Source organism: Tenrec ecaudatus, chromosome 9 (genome assembly GCF_050624435.1).
Source record: "Tenrec ecaudatus isolate mTenEca1 chromosome 9, mTenEca1.hap1, whole genome shotgun sequence".
Lineage (NCBI taxonomy): Eukaryota > Metazoa > Chordata > Mammalia > Afrosoricida > Tenrecidae > Tenrec > Tenrec ecaudatus.
This window is the reverse complement of record NC_134538.1, coordinates 121,914,951-121,939,692: the sequence shown is the minus strand read 5'-3', so window position 1 is coordinate 121,939,692 and position 24,742 is coordinate 121,914,951. Positions and strand designations below refer to the sequence as shown.

General features: G+C 47.5%; 1 protein-coding gene and 1 pseudogene across 1 annotated transcript in view; both read left to right on the top strand.

Annotated features, from left to right (window-relative positions):
- The window catches only part of CCDC146 (coiled-coil domain containing 146), a 108,650-nt gene extending 84,218 nt beyond the window's left edge, over positions 1-24,432 (top strand). Inside the window, exons 9-18 of the mRNA XM_075557656.1 lie at positions 2,416-2,511; positions 3,132-3,302; positions 6,959-7,047; positions 7,184-7,348; positions 8,467-8,691; positions 11,147-11,375; positions 15,303-15,431; positions 15,941-16,078; positions 22,018-22,266; positions 24,229-24,432. Of these exons, the coding sequence (XP_075413771.1) occupies positions 2,416-2,511; positions 3,132-3,302; positions 6,959-7,047; positions 7,184-7,348; positions 8,467-8,691; positions 11,147-11,375; positions 15,303-15,431; positions 15,941-16,078; positions 22,018-22,266; positions 24,229-24,432 (1,695 nt within the window). The remainder of the gene's footprint in view (positions 1-2,415; positions 2,512-3,131; positions 3,303-6,958; positions 7,048-7,183; positions 7,349-8,466; positions 8,692-11,146; positions 11,376-15,302; positions 15,432-15,940; positions 16,079-22,017; positions 22,267-24,228) is intronic.
- LOC142456508 (tubulin alpha-1B chain-like) lies at positions 12,770-14,148 on the top strand (annotated as a pseudogene).
- Positions 24,433-24,742: the final 310 nt, after the last annotated feature.

Genomic DNA, 24,742 nt, shown 5'->3' with positions numbered 1-24,742 from the left:
AATCACAAAGGATGTTCACTACAGTATTGTTTATAACATCAAAACACTGGAAACCACCTGAGACCTCAAACCAAGAAAATCAAAAGCCTTTAATTTGCAACACAGTTGTTCAATGTGATCTCATCATCTTTCTGTAAAAGCTTTCTAAGCTTTGCTGATCCCAGTTCGTGTTCATGTGCAGATTTGCTGACGCTTGAGAGCAAACCAAGAGGAGCAGTGTGCCCCTGGGTACTTAGGATAGTTCCTGTTCTTCCTTGTTCGGGAGGGCTTCCTTCCACTTTACAGAAGGCAAAGTCAAATATTTCTTCATACTAACTTCTCACCCTTTTCCATCAAGTGAGAACAAGAACCCAATTATTCAAGTCTACACTCACCTCTCCCTTTTCTAACTTGTTATCACAGCGATCAAAGAGCCCTGGGTGGTGGAGCGGGTGACACATTAGACTGTTCAGGTTAGGACTTCAAACACACCAATCACTCCACAGAGAAAGGTGAGGCTTTCTGCTCCTAGAAAGACTTAGAGCCTCAGAAACCCAAAGCAATAGGTCTGCTCTCTTTACTAGGGACACCGAGTCAGAATCAACTCAGTGACAGTGAGTTTGAGAGCTAGCAATTATCAGTTCATTTAAAAAAAACACAAGCCCTTTGTATCTTTATTTGGCTTTCAGAAGAGTGTGCCTCATCTTAAGTCAGGGCCCTTGAGTAGGTTCCGCCTCATAGCAACCTATGAATGACAGAGCCAAACACCCCCTGGCCCTGTGACACCCTGCACAATTGTTCTCATGCTTGAGCCCATTTTTGCACCCACTGTATCAGTTCATCTGGTCACATCTTCCTCTTTTTTGACGCCCTTCCGATTTAACGAGCATGAAGTCCTTTTCCACGGACTGGTCTCTTCTGACCACATGTTTGAAGTATGTGAGACAGCCTCACCATCCTCACTTCTAAGGAGTCTCCTGGCTGTAGTTCTTTGAAGAGATGTCTCTTTGTCCTTCTGGCAGTCCACCGTGCTTTCAGTGTTCTTCACCAGCACTCACACTGCAAAGGCGAGGATGCTTCTCCAGTCTTCCTTGGTCAGGGTCCGACTTTCACGTGCCTATGAGGCTGTTGAAAATGACTGAAGTCAGGTGTGCCTTAGTCCTCAGAGTGCCATCTCTGCTCTTCAACCCCTTTAAAGAGGTCTTGTGGAACAAATTTACCCAACGCAATGCATTGTCTGTCTCGTCTGCTACTTCTAGCAGTGGCTCCAAACAAGATGAAGCCCCCTACCCCACCAAGACTCCTTCTTAACTACCAGTTCTCCAGAATAGAAGAGACTGCTTGAAAACAGCAGCATGACTCATAGGAAGATGCTATTCAGCGACCTTTAACTATCTGACCAGACAACCTTGGTGCCTAGAAGTGTGCTGTCAACAGTGGGAAAGGAACTACATTGATTGGCGTCACATACTTTTGGTCTAAAGGCCAATTCTAAACATGGTCAAAGTATCCTATAAGCACCCCGCAGCGGTCCCGACTGTAGTCATAGATTATACTCCGTCTAGATGGACTATCTGTAGGGATGTGCCCTCTTCCTCTCTGCTGTGTCAGTCACCATACTGATATGACAAGCTCATGCCAACAAAGCAAGCACACTAGCAGGATGAAATACTGCAGCCTCCCTCAAGTACCCAAACAGGAGACAAAGCCTTAAGCCAATGCAACAGAGATACAATTGGAAAGTTAACAAAAAGCAGATGAGATTATTTGTTTGTTTGTTGCATGAAGAACTTTCCAGCCACTCACAAAACCACTCCAAGTACTCAGCTGTTCCATGGCTGTTCGTGGCTGCTGCTGCTTCGTCACTATCGGATTTCGTGAGTGGACTCACATTTCACATTAACTACCATTTGAAAAGGCATAATCGTTACATGTTTCCAAAGTGCTTAATCATGAGTCCGCGGCCATGTAAAGCAGTGTTAAGATCATAGGCTCTGCATCTAACTGCCTGGGTTTGCACCTGCATCTTTGAGGCAAGTTGCTTAAATTTCTGTGTGCTTCATTTTCCTTGTCTGTATAATTGGAGATATTAGTGGGATTACGGTGAGGATTAAAGATCATACACATAAGCATTAGGACATAGTTGGTGGTCAATAAATGTTAGCTATTATTTGTAAGATTTGTTTTAAATGAGTGAAAAAATAGAATATTTATAGATATTTTGGGGGTAGTTCTCTATATTTTAGCTTTCCAAGACTTTATTAACACACACACACACACACACACACACACATATATATATATTCACCAAAACAGGTTTCCAGAAGACAGAAAAATCATGGTTTCCACTATTTTCAAAAGGTGTTTCACTGAGCTGACTTCATGGTGTTGAGTTTCCTTTTTGGGTAAATGCCTGCTGTATGTTGTGGTTTCCAGATAGATGCGTTCCCTAAAGATGATACCACATGGTCTGACAGAAGGAGAGAGCTCCACAAGGAAGTGGAAATAGCTAGGAGGAATTTGGTCCAACAGGTAATGTCAACTTCTATCTCAAACTGGTTAATACAGAGTTGTTGGCTTGTGGGGGTTAGGGAGGGATTTGTTTTCCACTGTGCGCCACGAAACTTCATCAACAGAAGACTCTTCAGAAAGAGTATAATCCTACTTAATGTGAGGCTTTTTCATATAAAAGCCCACCCCAATTCCACATTCCATATTGAAACACAGTAACAAAAAAATGAACAAGTGTTTAAAATAAGAGAACTATCAAAAACATTAAAGTCAACAACAAATGCTTTATTCCACCAGTATCTATTTTTTGAGTTTTTGAAATTGTTGCTTACTCAAGCCATTGTCAAAATATTTTAACGCTATGTCTCATCATTTCCTTGAAGTTCCTTGAAAATACAGTTCAAATCATAACAAAAGTTTCTGTCATGTTTTTAAAATTTATTTATTTAAATCATTTTTATTTATTTCTTTTAATCGTTTGTCATGTTAACCCACTGTTTGTGCTTCCATCAGAACACGGGGACTAAGTGTAGTTTCTTTGTTTTATGTCTTAATCAAATATATCCTACACAGAAAACAAAACGATGATCCGAGATACTCGTTCAAACAACTAGTAATTGTTATCCTGTGTTTTTCAAAAGAAAGTCTTATCCGATACAGAGTCTAAGTTAGTCGAACAACAAATTGCAGATGAAAACAAGCTTGTAAAGGAGCAAGGAAACATGCGGGATCTGGTGTTCACGCTTCTCCGGATGACTCAAGTGAAAGCTGACGAAAGAGACCAGAAGTCCAAGGATTTCCTGAAGGCTCAGGTAGGTAACAGCGGTTCGGAACCATTCATCGCCACTGCCGGGATACAGAGCAGCCTCGTGTATCATGCACCATCCACTTCAAAGTTACCCCTGGAAGCCTCCTTCCATTTCAGTAACGAGAACCCTAAATAGCGCTCAGTCGCGCACTGAAAGCATAGGCTGAGGATTCATACAGGAATAGCCAAGAATCCAGAGGGAAAGGAGAAACGGAGCTAGCTCAGCGAGAAGGAGCAGAGGGTTTGAACTGAGGGGAATCTCAGCAAGAATAGAGAGGGCATTTCCGTGAACGGGGCTGGCAGTTACATAGGCCACAGAAATCATCCCTATTTCACCACCATCTCAGATGCCATGCTGACTTGTCTGGGAACCACTCACAAGTGAGAGCATCTGACAACTCTTCTTCCCAAGGTCGTCAAGCTGGTATGTTTTAAATCAATGCTGCTTCATCTCATGACTTTGCTGGGCTTCTGACAAACATGGTGACCCAACATAGCCTCTCCAGTAAATTCAAATTACAGCATGTGAGGTGGGGCGGGGACCACTTATCCTGCTGGCTAAACTTCTAACATTCAAATAATTCCTCATTAAAAAGGAATACTTCCTACTTTGGGGATATCACATATGACTAAAATAGACTATCAGAATTTATCATGTAAATCAGAGCTTGGCAGTTTCTAAGTGCACTCTTTGTCCTTCATCTGAACAATGATTTATACAGACAGAGGCAGCATTGCTTTTCGTTATCCAAAAAGAACTCCCACTAAAGCAATTGTGAGTCCATGAGATAAAAGATTCCATAGAAAAGACTGAGGAGAAAATTTACATAGCAAACTCTTCAAAGTCCTGTGTAACTGTTTTGTTTTTACTGCCCTAAAACATTTGAGAAGCTGAAAGAACTTCAGCATGGTTGGTGCATGGGAGCCTAAGGAGAACAGGTGTTAAATCGTGAGACCCGAAAGCAGGCGAGGCCGGCGGGAGGAGAGCCACAACATCCATGACCCAGCATGTGAACTCTGTCACGGATGGCGATGGCGGGCCAAGAAGAGTTCCTGGGGAAAAGTCAGGAAGGGAAAAGCTCGGGAAGGAATTGATGAAAACGAGACAATTCCTGACTAGAGTAAGAACAGCTGAGGGGAAGAGTAGAAGCAGAAGATGAGAGGGCCTTAAGTGAAGCCCCTCATCGTCAAGGTCATTCAAGGTCATTCCGGGTCAAGGTCATTCCGGGTCTCGGAGTGGTCTGGTCCTGTACCATATTGTCTTTAGAACCTGGTGCTGACTAGGAGTTCACTCACCCAAGTCTTTCTCCATTAGAAAGGTTCTAAAGAACTTTGAGAAGCACTAGAGATATACCATATATACTTGAGTATGAGCCACCCCAAATATCAGCCAAGGCACTTAATTTTACCACAAAAATTGCATTAAAACATAACCACACACCCCCAGTCAGGGGGAAGGACAACAGAAATCAGAGGGGAAGGGAGACGGTGGTTGGAGTGAGATTTGAAAATAATTAACAATCTACAATCTATCAGGGGGCCACAAGGGTTGGGGTGGTAGGGAGAAGGGAGGGAAAAAAGGAGGAGCTGATCCCAAGGGCTCAATAAAAGCAAATGTCAAGAAAAGAATGATAGAATACATGTATGAAAATATCGGATATAATTGATATATAGTTTGTAACAAGAGTTGTAAAAGACCCCAATAAAATGGGGGGAAATGTGCTGAAAAAAATAAAATAAAAATTGTTTAATGTGCTGAAAAGCTCGACTTATATACTAGTATATACGGTACTTATTTGTTACAAGGCACACTGATCTGTCTGATTAGAAAATTTTTCATCAATTTCAAAAATTAACCTTTGTTGTCTATGTGTGATTAATGTACATATACTAAACCTCATTATTAGTCAATTCCTGCAAAAGTACAAGATAATTCTTACTCTAGAAAGGTCAATAAAGAAAAACTTCTGTTTATTCCTTAAATGAAGTCTACATCATGTTGAGAATTAGGCAGCTAAATCTTAACTATGGTTACTTGTAAATTTCCAGAAGATGACACCCAATCTTCTATTTTTGCAACTCATCAACAACCCTTACGGCAAATAAATACACTCCATTAAACCAATCTCATTGCCCCGGATCCATTATGACTCATAGGGACCTTATAAGGACATTGACTTTCCAAGGCTATGAATCTTTCTTGGTGTAGAAAGCCTCATTTTTCTCCTGTGAAGTAGCTGGTGGGTTTGAACTGCCGATCTTGTGGATTGCAAAAAAATGTGTAACCCACTAAACCACCAGGGCCCCATGGAAGACAAGTAGTGGAAGGAAAACCAATGTTTCTAGCACCCCCCAAGATGGGTAGATGACACTACATTTTTATACGTCACACATTCCGTTTACTGAAATGCATTCAGTTAGGTTAGCATTGGTTTCTTCCCCGATTCCTGTTGTCATTGAAAACAGCATGAAGTAAAACTGCTTTGGGGTCTAGTTTCCTTGGAATCACTCGGGGCAAAGAGCTTTGCCCTCAGACTCTTGGAGGAAAAGCCGGCAGCAACTATTTCCTCTGGTTTCTATCAACAGATACTGCATCTTCCAGTGTTTCTTGTCCAGGGTCTTTAACCTTGGGAGTCTACCATTTAAAAAAAAACAAAAGAACAACAACTCCCCACCATCAAGACTCATTAGCATGCTGTGTTGTATGTTGTTAAGAGGCTGTTGAGTTGCTTCCAAATCACATTGACCAAACAAAACACCACTCAGTCCTGCTTATCTTTGAGCCTCTTGTTGCAGCCACTCCCTTCATCCATCTCCTGAGGGCCTTCCTCCTCTGAGCTGCCCTTTAACAAGCACGATGCCCTGCTCCAGGGACTGGCCCTCCTGAGGACAAGTCCCAAGTGCGGGAGACAAAATTCCACCCTCCTTGCCTCTAAGTGGCATTCTGGCTGAGCTTCAGCAACCCTGTAGGACAGAGTAGAATTGCCCCTGTGGGTTTCTGAGGCTGCAACTCTTTATGGAAGTAGAAAGCCTCATCTTTCTCCTGCGGAGCGGCTGGTGGTTTCCAACGGCTGAAGCTGTGCCAGCCCACTTCGTAACCTACCATGCCACAAGGGCTCCTTATTGTATCTAGCACTGGGTATATTTCTAGAACTTCAGCAGTATAACTACTGGCATCTAAAATAACCGCATGACACCTCTTTCTGGCATGGCGGGGAAATACACTACACGAAACAATGGGAGAGCACTTTAAACTCATCACTCAGGACTCTCAACAGATACCTCAGAGGTTTCCACTCATAGGATTTATCAAAACTTGTTACACATCCTCGTCCCACATCGATTTTACACAAACTCAAACTCCATACTCACCCAGAACAGCCGAGCTGCCGTAGTTGTCCTGGATCCTCTCTCCCACAAGTCTCCCAAACTTTCCCTCAGATCCAACCTGGGCAGGCTCTTCTTTTTCTCCTCTTAAAGAGCATCTTTGACTTAGTCACTGTGATTCAATTCAGCTGGCCAAGCAGTTTTCCGTTCTCTCCCTGACCCCTTTGCCTGTCCAATAGTCTGAGACAGAATGTTCTTAATGAGCCGATACGGAGGCTGGGGGTACTCTTAGGCTTTGTTTTTTGCTTTTCACACATAATTTTTCTATTTCAGCAAAAATATAGCAGCATTATTAAAGAAATCAAAGCAAAGGATCTTGAAATCAGGATACACAGGAAGAAAAAACGTGAAATTCATCGAAGGTAAAAGAATCACTTAATGATTCACATGTGCAGGTGGAAGGAAAGAAAGCCCGGGCGGGGGGCGAGGGGGGGGGGGAGAGGGAGCCTTGGGATTTCTATTTCACAAGTTTTCCAAAAACATTTTGTATTTTCACAGACTCAGAGAGTTTGCTAAACTCTATGACAGTATTCGAAATGAAAGAAACAAATTTGTTAACTTGCTTCACAAAGCTCACCAGAAAGTAAATGAAATCAAAGAGAGGCATAAAATGTCGTTAAATGAACTGGAAATTTTAAGGAACAGCGCAGTTACTCAAGAACGGTGAGCGTAGCCGCCTTTGTCTTCAGCGTCGCTGCACTACATCGCCTAGAGTTTGGTTTGGGTGTGCTTTTGCGTAGTTGCCTCTTAGAAATCTGGAGACATCATTCAATTACCTTGCCTGACACGTGGTAATCTAAGTATCTGGGAGCTGTGTTTTTTAAGTGACTATGCAGCATGCTAGCTAGGCCCGCGGGGCCTATTTTCATTGGTCCCACGAGAACACACCAGCTTGATCCTTTGCATCTGAAATTCAAAGACAATTGACTTTTTTATTGACCAGCATCCACGGTATTCAAACAAATTAATGTGTTTGCGGGAGGCGCTATAAAAGAGTAGCCAAGAATCTTAGCTCTGCTACCTCCTAGCTGTCTGGCCGCGGACAGACATCTTTATATCTCTTGGACTCAATTTCTGTCTGTGAAACAGGCCTTCACGGGATTTGGTGGACTAAATGAGATAATCCACGTAAAAACACTTAAAAGAGCCTCTGGCAAATGGTGGCTTTGAAATTGTGTGCCGAGGTCTGCTGAGCTCTCTCACCTTTAGACCCGGACACTTCTGGTGTGGTCACTAGTGTCCGGCTGCTTTTCACAATACAATAAGACGGCGAGTCTTGGGTAGGCAGGGAGGAGCTGGGTCTGAAAAGAAGGGAATTCCCTCTTCAGGGAATTCCTCAGCCTACACCCTGCACAAGAGTGAATGATCACTTACAGAGTCCATGCATTCACTGGGCAGTCGGCATTGATTGGGAGACTAGGCACAGGCCTGGACCAGGCACCCCCTTAGGCCCCCTCTCTCAGCTCTCAAGAGCACAGTCCTGCAACCCTCACCCCCTCAGAGTGCCTATAAATGGAGTCTATCAATGACCCCAGGTTCTCACTTTGACAAAGGGAGGCGGCTGAGGCTGTCCCACAAAGGAGAGTTGTCCTACCCCAGATGGATGGAGGGTCCGAGACTTGGAAAGATTGCAGAAATGCCTGACAAGGCACTTCAAGGACACAGCAAAACAACAAGTGCTTTGATGGTTTGCGTTTGAGATTCTTCACTGCTTTTTAAAGATGGGAAAAGCAGCACCTCACCTCTTGTCATACCCCCCCCCCACACACCCTTTTTTAAAGGAAGCTACAAAATAGCATGTTGAAGCATGCCAACAATGTCACCATCCGGGAGAGCATGCAGAACGACGTGTGCAAACTTGTTGCAAAACTCCAGGAAATGAAAGAGAAGAAGGATGTCCAGTTAAACAACATTGATAGGCTTTCCAATATGATCACGGTGATCGAAGAGGAGATGGTGCAGCTTCGCAAAAAATACGAAAAGGCCGTCCAGCGTCGAAATGAATGGTAACGACCAGGGGTCTAGGGAGTGAACTATTTGAAAGCCAACAGCCGGCGGCGGCGGCGGCTCAATGGGGGACGATGTGGCAGTCTGCTGCTGTGAAATGACAGCGTGGAAGCCCTCTGGGGCAGTTCTACTCTGCCCCGGACTCTCCATCAGCGGCTCTCGGACTTTCATACAGTTCCTCATGTGGTGGTGACCCCCAACCATAAAATTATTTTCGTTGCTACTTCATAGCTGTCATTTTGCTACAGTTATGAATCAGGTGACCCCTGTGAAAGGGTCGTTTGAAACCCCCCCCAAAGGGGTCGTGACCCATAGGTTGAGAACCACTGCTCTAGGTTCTCTGCAAGCTGGGATCCACTTAAGGGCAGCTAGCTTGGTGTTTGGTTTAAGAGGGTGGGGGCATGGAGGTTTCACGTTGGGCTGCGATCAGCAAGGTAGGCAGTTTGCGACCACTAGCAGCACCCTGGGAGAGAGACTGGGCTTTCTACTATAAACAGTTACAGTCTCAGACACCCACAGCAGCTCACTGGGCACCACACTGACTCGATGGCAGTGCGTTGCTGTTGTCTAAGAGGGCCAGGCAAGAGAATGGTGACAGAAGTCACTCGTGTGAAAAACAAAGGCATTTTCAGGATGTTTCTGGCACCTTCTAGTTCCTTCATTACAACTCAGTGTCATCACCTCCAGGCCGATTCATAGTGATGATCCCCTGTGGGTTTCCAAGATTGTTTGCAGGGGCAGAAAACCCAGTCATTCTCCTTTGGAGCTGCTGGTGATTTGGAACTGCCAACCATGGGGATCGCATCCCAATGCACAACCATCACACCACCATGGCTCCGTATCTATAAGTAATTATCTGGATCTTATGTGTTAGTCCAGGTGGGCTAGAGAAACAAATTCATAGACACTCATATGTATTTAAGAAAGAGCTTTATATCAAAAAGTAACTGTACATTAAGGAAACATCCCAGCCCAGTCCAGATCAAGCCATAAGTCCAATATTAGCCCATATGCTGATACTAGTCCATAAATCCCTCTTTAGATTCACGCAGCCATGCAATGATGCAGACTGCAGGAAGATCACAGGCCAGTGGGTGGAAAGTCTTGTGGATCCAGTGGTGGAGGAAGCATCTCAGCGCTGGCATGGGTCTCCACATGACTCCTCCAGCCCCAGGGCTTTGGCTGCATCAGCACAGCTCCAGGTGGCTTGTGAGCAAGAAGAGGAAGCAGAGGGTCTGGGTCTGCCCTCCAGGGAGTCGTTGATGTTCTTTGCGCCTCCAAATGAGGTCATTAGGCTGCAACCTGGTTGACAGGCTAGACTCCACCTCTTCACAAGTAGACAGATGATGTAACTGCCACATCTTCTGCCCATCGCTGTGGTAGATTTGGGCTCAGGGGATTAAGGCATTCACCTAGTTCATTTTCTCCCCAGTAGCTAAACCTGGTAAGCAGCAGCCATGCTTCCCAACTGCAATTAATCCACGACTTGTAGCCGCTTCCTCTGGTTGCTTGTGTTTTGGGAAGATTGGTTGTAAGGAGGCCCTGGTTATAATGGTGTCTGCTGTCAGATTTCCCAGCAGCCTGTGCGCGGGTGTGTCAGGGCACGGGCGTGCTAGATGCTGCCAGTACCGGAAGATACACTGTTGCCCTGGTGTCTGCTGTCATGACGGATTGATCAGGAAAAGAGCGAAGGTGCCAACGCGCACAAACCGAGGGCGGCGAGAAACAGATGCGGGCGGTGGCGATGCTAGGAGAGTAGATGCCCAGTAGGGGAGGCCCGGGTCGTCTGTAGAGCGGCGCCCTGCCAGCAGGCCAGGGGGTAGTTTCTCGGGGCCCCAGCAGCCTTGACAGCTGGCAGGGTGCAAACAGGCCCTGGTCGGAGGTGTGGACACGAGCCATGGTGGCAGCCAGCGCTGCTGGACTTCGAATTGAAGTCTGATTTGGTTTTCACCTCGGGCCCTCTCCTCCCAGAGGCCTCCCCCTGGCATGGTTTCAAAGGACAGGATCGCATGTTTCTGGGGGAATTTGCACCAGCAACATGCGACTTTTACAAAACCCACGGGGCCAGCCAGTACTCTAGGGCAACAGGCTGCAGCCCCACATTCCCCGGCCCACTGCCTGGGGGCTCTGGCTTGGTTACTTACTGCCTCGCTTGGCAAGTCTGGCCCAGGAAAAGGGTCTGTAGAAACCCAGACACGGGCACCCTGTGTTCATGCTTGGGGAGTGGCGTTCTTCCCCGAGCCAGGAAAACCTTTTGAGACTTAAGAGACCTGGTCACCAGCTCCCTACAGAGCCGAGAGCCCAAACAACTCTCCTTGCCCATCCCCAGAAAAAGCCCAAGTTCCGTGGCTTCGCTTGACACCCCCAGTGACTAGCTGGGGTCCCACAGCCCAGGGACTTGACAGTCAGTGACCTCAGCGCTCACCTAGCCTCTCCCTGTCACTTTTCCCGCAGCGGTGTTCAGCTGATAGAGCGGGAAGAAGAAGTGTGCATTTTCTATGAAAAGATAAATATCCAAGAGAAGATGAAACTCAATGGCGAAATTGAAATACACGTGCTGGAAGAAAAGATTCGATTCCTGAAACTGAAGATCGCAGAGAAGCAAAGACAGATCCGCGTGACCGAGAAGTTACTGCCGGCCAAGCGGTCCCTGGACGCAGAGCTCGCTGTGCTCCAGATTCAGGTGGGAGCAGTGTTTGACAGACACTCCCTGGGGTGGGTTTCTTTTGTTCTTTCTTAGTCTGTAAGTGATGCAATCTCTGAACTGCCACAGGGAAGCCTAAGCCCGAGAAAAACTGTTTCCCATCAGACTTCGGGCATCTTACTTCTTTGTCTGCTTGGCACTAACTACGTTGCTGTAAAAGGACAGGATGTGCAATGTGGAGCTAGGGGCATTTTGTGCGCTGCCCTGTCGCTCCGGGTCCCTGTCACATCCTGGTGTTGGTCATAGAGGCAGGATTGTTGGGTTGTTGTTTTCTTCCCCCAACATCTTCCCCTTTTTTGCATCATTTTCTGAAATTTCTTAAGATTTTTTTCCCCAAGGGTTATTTGGAATGTTTTTCATCTTCCAAGAGTCTAATCCAAGGACTATTGTGAGTCATATTCTTCTGGTGTCTGTAATAGCAGCTCCACTTTAGAGATTTTGGAAGTCACGTGGCCAATTTTAGGATATAGAGCATTATTTTGTGTAGAAAATTTTGTTTTCCTCACCAGTCCATGGAAAAATGAAATCAATCAAGATACCACTTTGATAAATAAACATCGTATTTTTACTCATTTCATTTCCTAATTAAGAAAAAATACATGTTAATAGAACAAATATTTTCATACACACAGGTGCATCCATATATACTTCAGTTCCATATTTACTATGAGTATAGAAAGGAGAGAACAGAAAAATATTAAATTCTCATTAGTGTGTCAACACTTCAAAACACTGTTTCATAGAAAGGGTGACCATAAATTAAAACTCTTAAACTCGACCTGAGCAGGAAGCTGAACACCTCGGTGTGTGTCACTCTTGGACATCAGTGGCCTAACCCCCAGGAGGCTGGACCTTTGCTTCCTAATTGACAGTTGAAGACACCAAGGTTTAGAGAAAGCAAGTGACTGGCCTGATATGACACAAGTCCTCATTAGAAAAGCTGAAAACAATTACTCTTGTCTGCATAATGTCCCACATCTCTCTCTGTAAACAAGCACGACATTGGCTGCCATTCCTGTTGGGAGTGGTCCTATCTCTTCCACTTCCAAGCCTCATTAACTCAACAAATACAGTTGCAACGTAAGATACTGTAGCAAAACATGTATACATATGCCAATAACTCTGGTTATTGCTTACAACCTTGACAACATTGTGCTGAGCTGGTGATGAAGAATACCATTCTTCCTCTTTGGGATGCTATTAAGCTTATTGCAAACAAAGAACTCTTTTAAATGGAGCTTTGAACAGTCTTTCCCAAGAGACAACTAACTGAGTGCGTTACTTACCTCGACTCTTAGCTTGTCAGGGACAGTAACCGGAGCCCGCAGCCCGCTCCCACCGCGTTCCCCTTCGCCTCCTGACGCGTCGCCAGCATGCGTGAGTGCATCTCCATCCACGTCGGCCAGGCCGGTGTCCAGATCAGCAATGCCTGCTGGGAGCTCTACTGTCTGGAACCCGGCATCCAACCCAATGGGCAGATGCCCAGTGACAAGACCACTGGGGGAGGGGACGACTCCTTCAGCACCTTCTTCAGTGAGACGGCACTGGCAAGCGTGTGCCCAGGGCAGTGTTTGTAGACCCGGAACCCACAGTCATTGAGGAAGTTCGCACTGGCACCACCGCCAGCTCTTCCACCCTGAGCAGCTCACCACGGGCAAGGAGGATGCTGCCAACAACGATGCCCGTGGGCACTGCACCATCGGCAAGGAGACCATCGACCTGGTCCTGGACAGAATCCGCAAGCTGGCTGACCAGTGCACAGGTCTCCAGGGCTTCCTGGTTTTCCACAGCTTCGGTGGGGGCACCGGTTCCGGGTTCACATCCCTGCTGATAGAACGCCTCTCAGTTGATTATGGCAAGAAATCCAAGCTGGAGTTCTCCATCTACCCTGCCCCCCAGGTGTCCACAGCTGTAGTTGAGCCCTACAACTCCATCCTCACCACCCACCCCACCCTGGAGCACTCAGATTGTGCCTTCATGGTAGACAATGAGGCCATCTACGACACCTGTCACAGGAACCTCGATATCAAGCGTCCAACTTACACCAACCGTAACCGCCTGATTAGCCAGATAGTGTCCTCCATCACTGCTTCCCGCAGATTTGATGGTGCCCTGAATGTAGATCTGACAGAATTCCAGACCAACCTGGTGCCCTACCCCCGCATCCACTTCCCTCTGGCCACATACGCCCCAGTCATCTCCGCTGAGAAAGCTTACCATGAACAGCTTTCTGTAGCAGAGATCACCAATGCTTGCTTTGAGCCAGCTAACCAGATGGTGAAATGTGACCCCCGCCATGGGAAATACATGGCCTGCTGCCTGTTGTACCGTGGTGACGTGGTTCCCAAAGATATCAATGCTGCCATTGCCACCATCAAGACCAAGCGCAGCATCCAGTTTGTGGATTGGTGTCCCACTGGCTTCAAGGTTGGCATTAATTACCAGCCACCCACTGTGGTCCCTGGTGGAGACCTGGCCAAGGTGCAGCGAGCTGTGTGCATGCTGAGCAACACCACAGCCATTGCTGAGACCTGGGCTCGCCTGGACCACAAGTTTGACCTGATGTACGCCAAGCGTGCCTTTGTCCACTGGTACGTGGGTGAAGGGATGGAGGAAGGAGAGTTCTCGGAGGCCCAGGAGGACATGGCTGCCCTGGAGAAGGACTATGAGGAGGTTGGGGTGGATTCTGTTGAAGGAGAGGGTGAGGAGGAAGGAGAGGAGTACTGATTCCTTTTGAACCTGCAGTATGTCAATACTCCAGCTTCTGTTAACTGACAGACAAAGCTTTCTGGCCAGATTGCCTTCACTATCATCTCTGGTCATGTCTTAATTTTCCATGTGTATCTATTATTTTTTCCAATATGTCTCAAAAGTAAAAGTATTCTGAAAGGGAAAAAAAAGAGAGAGAGACAACTAACTGCCGAGCATGATGCTCCTCTCTTCTTTGCAGGTTTTTACAGAGATCAAGGCCGGGCCCCTTTGAGTTCACAATCAGACAACATCACATAATATCATATGGGAGTAATCAAAGGCCTGGCTGTGAAAGAAGTGTTTGCTTTGATAACTCAGAGACACTCCCCTACCTTCAGAGACAGCTCTGGGCATCATCCCCCATGCTCTATAAATGTGCAGACATGCTACTTAACCACTAGTTCCAGCTGCTGGGTAGTAACAGTTCTCCCCCGCCCCTTCCCCACTCCACCCCATGCACTGATCTTACCGAGAGACTCTAAAGACCTTAAGCTGTGTGTGATCTTTTTTAAAAAATTATACCTGGGTTTTGTTTTCCTTTTCTTTTTAAAATAATTTTATTGGGGCTCATACAACTCTTCTCACAATCCATACATCCATCTATTGTGTCAAGCACATTTGTACAGTTTTTCCATCATCATTCTCAAAACATTTGCTTTCTGCTTGAGCCCTTGGTATCAGCTCCTCTTTTTTCCCCTCCCTCCCCACTCCTCCCTCCCTCATGAACCCTTGATAATTTATATATTATTATGATTTTGTCCTATCTTACACTGTCCAACGTCTCCCTTCACTCACTTTTCTGTTGTCCGTCCCCCAGGGAGGTTATATGTAGATCCTTGTAATCATTTCCCCCTTTCTACCCCACCTTCTCTCCACCCTCCCGGTATCGTCACTCTCACCACTGGTCCTGAAGGGATTATCCATCCTGGATTTCTTGTGTTTCCAGTTCCTATCTGTACCAGTGTACATCCTCTGGTCTAGCCAGATTTGTCAGGTAGAATTGGGCTCATGATAGTGGAGGTGAGGAAGCATTTAGGAACTAGAGGAAAGTTATATGTTTCATCATTGCTACCCTGCACCCTGACTGGACTGTGTGTGATCTTAAGGCTTACTAAGCTAGCTGTTGGTCTTAATGTTTCTTTTCTTGCTTAATAGTTTTCACAGTGTACAGACAAAATAAGAGAGTTGGAAAAACAGTTTATAAATCCTGAAGGTGAGAACAGAACCCGCTTCCTTCCAGGGAAAGATCTAACCGAAGACCAAATGATCACCAAATTGGATGAGGTAAATGTTCCTTCTTACCTATCAGATAGTCCCTGCCTGCGCCTTCTCCACATAGCTTCCCAAGACCTGCCGCACTGCCTCATGCTGTACAGCCTGTCCTGTCCTTCACTACCCCAGCCACCGATCGATAGATCCCTTTCCTTGATTTCCTAACACACGCAGACTCTTGCCCAGAGAACCTCTGATTGTTCCAAAGAGCCAGAGACACCGGTGGCTGCGGGGAGCACGTTAGCATGGTGCGAGGGTACATGTGTCTTCTTGGCAGCACGGTGTCAGATGATGGAGACAGGTGACCTTGACAGACAAGAGGCTCACATTTTGCCACAGGATGAACTCCCAGAGGAGCTGGAGAGGGGCTCGGGCTGGGGGACATCTCGACGGAGCCTTCCAAATGTATTTGGGAACTAAAAATTGAATGTGCTTCCATTAAGCAAGGGGCAGAGGGGCTCATGTCTTCATGAGGAAAGGGGCCTTTGTTAGGCACGGCTTTATTGTCTTCTCGCCCGTAGCTGGAGCTGCAGCTGGCCCAGAAGGAGGAGAAGTTACTGGAGAAGGACTTCATCTACGAGCAGGTCTCCCGGCTCACGGACAGGCTCTGCAGCAAAACTCATGCCTGCAAGCAGGACACGCTGCTCTTGGCCAAGAAGGTCAGCCCAGACCCGCCCTCTCGCTGCTGCCCCCTCTGCGACCCTTCCCGCTCAATTACGTAGGCAGCAGCTCCGGAAAAACGAGGCCTAAGACTAAGGAAACAGACAGCAATACAAAGATGAGTCTCAGCGATCTGTCCGAAATAACTTTCCATCTTGTTTCCTAAACGGATTCACGCAGGCAGGGCAAAAATCCAAGTGTTTCCATGATCTACAGGTTTCACTTAACCGAACATTTGCACGTGTTTGTTGCCTGAGTATTTCGCACACACAAAGTAAGTCCTCTCTAATCCCGGCGGCGGGACACGTGATACCACCTCCCTTAACACAGGGGTCTGCACGGGAATGACCCGCTCCAGAACTCGGCCTGAGCCAGGAGTGGAAGGAAGGGGAGCCCTCCAGAAAGACCAGTCCTCCGGCCCCTGGGCTGGAGCTGTCCCCAGGTGTTGCCTTTCAGATGCTGAGATGCCAGATTCAAAGGCCCGGAGGTGTGGGTGGCAGGGCTCCCAGAAGCTGCACTGAAGGGGCGGCCCCCGGGAGGGGACACCTATCAGGTGGCGGTTAGGAGCCCTCCGTGAAGCAGCGTGCTGCATGGCACAGGTGTCCCCATCAGTCGTCACTGCACACCTGGTGGGCACGAGGGCCGGCATGGAGGAGGGAGAGGCCCATTGTACTGCCCTGTGAAACTCACACGGGGCACACGCCCAACTCCCCCCAACTCCCCATGGGAGCTCCTCAGGGCAGCTACTGTTTCTGTCGCCTTCGCCGGCCACCCGGTCTGACGGGTCCACTACTTTAGAAAAACGTGGAAGAAATGAGGAAGCAATCCATTCGGTTCCAGAAACAGCGCTGGCACACTAAATGAATGAGGAATTGTAAATTGTAGACCTTCCTCGCCGTTTTTGCATGGCTTTTCCGCGTCCCCTTGGCCTGCTTCCACTGTTAGACGCTGGCCGGCCCAGCCATCCACAGCTTTACCTCAGAATTAAGGTCTGCGGCACGTGGACGCTCGGGAACTTTGCCTGAATTAGCACGTCCAGTGTTTCTTTAAATGCTGTCTTCCTTTCCCAGAATGAATTCCCCCTCTCCTTGGGGGGCAGAGCCCTGGTGGCATAGTGGTGTACCTACCAGTTGGGCTGCTAACCACAAGGTAGTTGTTCAAAACCACGAACCACTCCAGAGGAGAAAGACAGGGCTCTCGACTCCCATGAAGAGTTCCAGTCGTGGAAACTCTCAGGCAGTTATTCCACCCTGTCCCCTGGAGGGACGCTCCGAGTGGGCACAGGCTCGAGGGCCGTGAGTTTGGTTGGTGTGGGTTTCTTTGAGGGAGGAGCCATTTTTCGTTGCGGGTTTGCTTGTCTGAGTGGATGGCAGTCTGAGTGGATGGCAGTTAGAATGGATGGCAGTCAGAGTGGGTGGCAGTCTGAGTGGATGGCAGTCAGAGTGGGTGGCAGTCTGAGTGGATGGCAGTCAGAGTGGATGGCAGTCAGAGTGGATGGCAGTCTGAGTGGATGACAGTCAGAGTGGATGGCAGTCTGGGTGGATGGCAGTCAGAGTGGATGGCAGTCAGAGTGGATGGCAGCCTGAGTGGATGGCAGTCAGAGTGGATGGCAGTCTGGGTGGATGGCAGTCAGAGTGGATGGCAGTCAGAGTGGATGGCAGTCAGAGTGGATGGCAGTCAGAGTGGATGGCAGTCAGAGTGGATGGCAGTCAGAGTGGATGGCAGTCAGAGTGGATGGCAGTCTGAGTGGATGGCAGTCTGAGTGGATGGCAGTCAGAGTGGATGGCAGTCAGAGTGGATGGCAGTCAGAGTAGATGGCAGTCTGAGTGGATGACAGTCAGAGTGGATGGCAGTCTGAGTGGATGACAGCCTGAGTGGATGACAGTTAGAGTGGATGGCAGTCAGAGTGGATGGTAGTCAGAGTGGATGGCTGTCAGAGTGGATGGCAGTCAGAGTGGATGACAGTCAGAGTGGATGGTAGTCAGAGTGGATGGTAGTCAGAGTGGATGGCAGTCAGAGTGGATGGCAGTCAGAGTGGATGGCAGTCAGAGTGGATGGCAGTCTGAGTGGATGGCAGTCAGAGTGGATGGCAGTCAGAGTGGATGGCTGTCAGAGTGGATGGCAGTCAGAGTGGATGGCAGTCAGAGTGGATGACAGAGATGGCAGTCAGAGTGGATGGCAGTCAAAGTGGATGACAGAGATGGCAGTCAGAGTGGATGGCAGTCTGCTTCAGCAGGCAGCCGCAGTGCTGGAGCGCTGCCAGTGCTAGGACCGGCTGTGTGGCAGGAAGGCCCGCATGGCTGGCTGCGTGTTAGCCTCGTGAGCTCGCCCTCCCTTTGCCTGCCTTCAGTGCTCCTTACTGCGCATTTCTGTTTTGTTTTCAAACACTTAAAATGGCAACCTCCTCATGGTGGGCAGAGCTAGGAGGAAGACATTCAGATCTCAGATGTGTGCTTCACCAATACTAGCAGAGCAGATCACGTTGGGAAAGACACAGAAGCAACCCTCAAGTTTCTTGTCCTCATCTGTGAAATGGGTGGGTTTAGCTACAGTTGTCCCAAGTGTTATCGCCCAGCACCTAAGTGGGCTCATCTCCGGAGGGTGCCCAGCTCGGGAGCACGTTTCCACAAGCCTCTCATCTCTTCCTAGCTAGCTTAGGACTCTGGCAGCAGGTACCCCATGTGGACAGAAAAGAGGCCATGTCCAGAAAGACTTAGAACCTCCCACAGTAATAGCAGCTTTTTCTTACGCCGGGGAGGAAAAATCAGTTCTGTGCAGTGACTGGACTGGTTGGCAAAACTTACCATCGTGACTGATCGCTGAAGCTGAAAATGGTAGTCATTTCCCTCAATATTCAAGCATGCTTCATAAAAATTAACTCAGCGTAGCCTCAGTAATATGGCGGGTGATGAGTTCAGCTGCTAACTTCAAAGTTCAGAACCACCAACAGATGAAGCTTTCTACTCCTGTAAAGACTTCCCATCTCAGAAACTCACAGGGCGGTTCATTATGAGTCACGATGGATACGATGGCAATGTGTCTTGAGTGAGAGGGGAGTTATAAAGTCATTTGTACACATATGACCAGTGGGCGCTACATTAGAAAAGTGCCTGGAATTCAGGTATAATTTTTTAGTAGCTCATTTTCATCTCCCAGTTTACCCTGGCTCTAAAGATTGGTGAGTAAAATAAACTTAAGAATCTCTTAATTCTTTCATTCAAAAGATGGTTCATTTAAATTGTTTGGTGCCACCTGTGTTCCTAGTAGATCCCCTGGATGGTATAGTCAACCTGCTTGGCTAGTATTGGAAAGGTTAGAGGTTCAAGTCCACACAGAAATGCCTTGAAAGAAAGAGCTGCTTCCAGAAATGTCAGCCCCGAAAGCCCTGTGGGCACAGTCCCACTCTGATGCCATGGGGCTGCCTTTAGTCACAGCGGACCCCAGAACAGCTGGCTTGGTTTTTATGTTCCAAATGCCCTCCAGCCCATGGGGACGATGATAGAGCAACTGTCCTTGACCACATGGAGAGTAAGGCTGACAGATGACAGACTATAACCAAACGGCCCAACTCCTAAGTCAGTAGTGAAATGTGAAGAGAAGGGAAGGGACAAGGGTATGTTGGTGAGTGGCCTTCAGCCACACTACAAGGCTGTGCTGTGGTCCAGGAAGCTTACACCTTCAAATCCCACTGCCCTGGAGTCTATTCTGACTCGGAGCAATCCTGTTAGGCCAGTAGAACTGCACCAACGGGCACCCAAGGCTGTAGATGCAGCAGAAGCAAGGCCACAGCGTTCTGTCCTAGAACAGCTGGGGGTTTGAAGTCCTGATCCTGTCTGTCCATTGAGTGCTTTAACCACTGCGCCATCGAGGCCCCTCGCAAGCTGAGAGGAATCATCAATTCCAACTCTGCTTCTTTTCTGCTTTCTAAAACCTTTTTACCCCCGTGTGTCCTATTTCTGAACTCTCTTGATATGAGACAAACCAGCAGCTGCCCAGACAGCCAATGCTTGGCAATCCCACGTTTATCAGAAGAGAACTGGCCGCCATAGGGTTTTTAGTGGCTGTGGTTTTGGAAGTAGATTGCCGGGTCTCTTCCCAAACCTTATCCTCAATAGCCAAGCACCTGAGGAGTCCTCAGCGAAACACTGGATGCTGGCATCGTCTATGAGTCTCACTACGTCTTAGCCTTTGCTTTATGGGGTAAAAGATCGACTCCATCACTTGCTCAACTGCCACGTGACTGGTCAGTGTCTATTAGTGGAAGTAATTAGAAGGACATGTAAAAGCAGAAACAAAACAAAATGGCGAGAAACGCCTACAGTCTACCACTCCTCATTTAGTTAGTGCGCCAACGTTGTTTCTGGAGTGGGACTTGCTGCTTCCTCCTTCCTCCCCCAGCAAACCATTTTCTAGGGTCCAGTACGTGCTAGACACGGAGGAAATGGACAGCCTGGGGTGTGGGGACATTAGTGTGCTTTTTGATCAGTTCCCTCCTCCAGCCTGTGAGGTGCATACAGCACAGGTTCATAAGGGCCTCTTCATCTTCATTTCATAGGTTCATAGAAGCCTCTTTCTCTTCATTTCCGCCTTCCTGCCCAGTCAAAATGAATCACTGGAACAAGACCAAGTAACACCAGGAGCAGCCCATTCCAAATGTTTGGCCATGTTTTTCCTAGCTCAGCTAATGCTTGCTGGTGACCTAAGAATGAAGCATCCCAGGAATTAAGATTCTTAACACACTTAAAGTCATAGTTTCCATGTAAAAAATAATTTCAGATGCAGAACCCCTCTGATTTTCTTACATAAGCAAAAAGTAAAGTTTGAACAGTTTTTTCTAGCCAATTATTTCCCTGTGCTCTGCCTCCCACAACATGCTTTACTCTTCTCCGCTGGGTTCAATACTTCACGGCAATAGCCACCCACAACTCACAGAAGATGCTCCCAATTGTGGGGCGTCATAGGGAAGTGCACAGGTTACCGTTAGGTGAGACCTTCTCAAGAGGCCGTTGTTCAGTCTCCCGGACACTTCCTTGTCTCTGGCCTTTGTCCCACGTTTTTTTCCAGGCTGCTTAGAAATGTTCATTGGTCATGTCACTTGCTGTAGGCCTCATCCTGAAAGCTCTCAACTCCAGCTCATCAATCAGTACACCTACCTCCCACAGTTAAGGGCCCAGAGGCACCCGATGCTGCAAGCCAGTCGCCTGTCCAAAAGTACTCGCTTGACTTGCTCTGTGGACTGGGAAGTCCACTGCTCAACCTCGTGTTCTGGCTTCTGGTTCTGCTCGTGTTGCTCCTCTATCGCTTTTCCAGTGTCAAAGCTCTTTTCTGGATCAGGGAAGTTCAATCCTCAGGGATCTCGGGGTCCAAATACACAGGTAGTGAGATCCCCTCTCTGCTTCTGAAATGGCTCATTTTTATACCCAGCAGATGGTGCCCACAGTGAACACTGTTATAACAATCACTGACAGCTGCATCGTAACCCATTCAGTCTCTTCCCCCACCTTCTAACCCCGTGGGAGTAACATACCAATGGCTCTGGCTAAACAAGCCATATGAAGTCATTCCCTGCATTATGCCTGGATATGTGATGAATAATCCTGTGACAAAATTAGACCAAAACCTAAACATTAAGAACACCCCTCTTCACTTTCCTCTTGGAGACTCTACACTATTGCTTCCCTCAGTGCTATCCACCTTAAAATCCAGTAAACTTGATAAATGGGCCCCGCTCCTTTTTCTCCTTGCCCTTATTAACAAAGCCAGGGTCTTGGGCTTAATCTCCAAGGTTTCCTCAGTCCTTCTTTTTGGTGAATTCCTACTTCGCCCCTCCTCCCTTCAGGCAAGAATACCTACTCCCATCCCAGCCAGCAGCCTGCCATCTTCTGCAAGTCTTCAAAGAATGGTTTTATAGAGTAAGCCTTGGGCTCTTTATTTTTAGATGAATGGCTACCAGAGGAAGATCAAAGATGCTACTGAAAAACTCATGGCTCTTGTTGCCGAGTTATCCATGAAACAAGCGCTGGCCATCGAACTCCAAAAGGAACTGAGGGAAAAAGAAGACTTCCTCTACTCTTGCAGTTCCAGGATAGAAATGGGTCTCCCACTCAACAAAGAGATTGAGAGAGAGTGGCTGAAGGTACTTCGAGACGAAGAAATGCGTGCCTTGGCCATCGCTGAGAAGTCTCATGTAAGTTTTAGCTCCCGTGCTGTATTTGTCAGCTGTGTCAGGAAGAGCAGTTGCCAGGCTGTCAGTCATCCAAGGATAGAAATATTCCATGCCATCACATACAGAGTCCCCATAGTCACGAGATGAACATGTGTTGGGGTTTCTTTTAAGACGGTGTGTAGACATAGTGAAGTACATCAGTCAAAGTGATGCGGGATTGCCTGGAGGATGCTTGTCACGCACCAAGCCCGATCCCACTGCCCCACCGTGCCTATGGCATAGCTGTGGCCCACACTGGCATGGCAGTGCTGAAGAGTTTCCAGTCTGTCCTTCCGCCACTTCTTAGACTGTTCCTGACCCTCCCATGACCATCCACCCTGGCCTGCAGAGCGTAATGCAAGCCCTGCAGGCACTATGATTACTACCTCCTGCAGACGCTGCACCTGGGTGTACCAGAGGCCTCCATGCCCGGCCTTTCTTCGCTGGTTGGCCTACGCTTAGGTCTAGCCACTAACTCCATTCCCAAGTTAGGTCCCCAGCTCTACTGTCTTGCCCATGACCTGTCAATATTCCTGGAAAGACATTAGGGAGACTACTTTCTGAGGCTGATAGAACTCACCCCTTACACTGTCCAGTAGATGTCCCCTAAGGAAACTCAGTGCTTTCCAAACACATACTAGGAACACCTGACAGCTTGGGGGCTCTTACAGCTCTTATCACAATCCATACACACATTCTTTGTGTCAAGCATATTTGTACATATGTTGCCATCCTCATTCTCAAAACATTTTCTTTCTACTTGAGCCCTTGGTATCAGCTCATTTTCCCCCCCGTCACTCCCTCACGAACTCTTGATATTTTTTTTTCATGTCTTACACTGACTGATGTCTCCCTTCACCCACTTTTGTTGTCCATTCCTCTGGGAGGGCATTATATGTAGATCATTGTGATCGGTTCCCCCATTCTCATCCCACCTTCCCCTTCCACTCCTGGTATCGCTACTCTCATTATTGGTTCTGAGGGGGTTATCTATCCTGGATTCCCTGTGTTTCCAGTCCTTATCTGTACCAGTGCACATCTTCTGGTCTAGCCGAATTTGAAGGTAAAACTGGGGTCGTGATAGTGTGTGGGGGGCGGGCAGGGGGTGGGAGGTAGGGAGGAGGAAGCATTGAAGAACTAGAGGAATGTATGTTTGGTCAGTGCTATACTGCACCCTGGCTGACTCGTCCCTTCCTTGTGACCCTTCCATGAAGGGATGAGGGACAACACTTTTTAAGACATTTAGATTTTACCTAGTGTTCTGGCTTTTATTCACCTGGCTCCATTCTCTAGAATTCTTGTTAGTGTCTTAGGCATTGTTTTCTGGGAGACACAGTCAGAACGTTAAGGTCCTGGAGGCTCAAGGCAAGTGGCCGACCACTTTCTCCTCTGGTTTCATTCTGCAACTTGCTTCTTCCATTAGAACATTTGCTCACAACTGACTGCCCAAGGGTAAGACATCACGCTCCCTTTTCCAAAACAGAATTATTAGTGTTTGATGAAAGTTCCTGAGAATGCAGTCGAGACAGGTACACCTTGGAGATACCTTGGGTGTGGTTCTGAACCAGTGAGTCACACGACTTCTGTGATTTCCCAGTGCACATCACAATCATGGTCACACTATCGTTTGTTAAGTGTGCAATAGCATTATAAAAGGTTCAGAGACTGGGAGATGTACCAAAAGGTGAGACACACAGTGAGTATGTCATCATTGGGAAAATGGCCTCAATGCAGGGTTGTGACAAACCTATTGTGTAAACCGTGCAGTATTCAGCAAGCTCGGGAAAGGGAGGTCTGCCTGGAGGGAACTCAAGCCATACCATTGAGATGCCATGTGTGTTTGTGCGTGTGTGTGTGTGTGTGTGTGTGTGTGTGTACACCCTGAGGATGAAGTGACTTCGTCAGTATTTTCCAAATGCTGAGAAGGAAAAATCTTCTTTGCAGGAGCTCATGGAAACAGATACTCGGCAGCTGCCCAGTGGTGTTTACACGACCGCGGAGCAACGACCCAATGCCTACATCCCAGAAGCCGATGCCACTCTGCCATTGCCAAAGCCATATGGTGCCCTGGCTCCTTTTAAACCCAGTGAGCCTGGCGCTAACATGAGGCACATCAGGAAGCCTGTGATACAGCCAATTGAAATCTGAAGGCGCCAGTCCAGCTCTTCCACCTGGCTTCCCTCACACCCGCAGCGGGAAAACATGAGCATATTCATTCTGGAGAGGGCCTACAAACGTCCTACGCCTCAGCAGATCACTGAATGGCTCACCTCTTTTTTACTCTCTACATTGATTACCTTTCATAGGCAAGAGGCTGTGAAAATCCAATGAAAATACATTTTTTTTTAACTCTGTAAGAATCCAAGGAAAATAAATTTTCAGTGAGATCCAGAAATTGGCAGAATGGTCTTTATTTATTCAAGCAAACAAGCAACTGGTTAGCATAGTCACTTTAAAG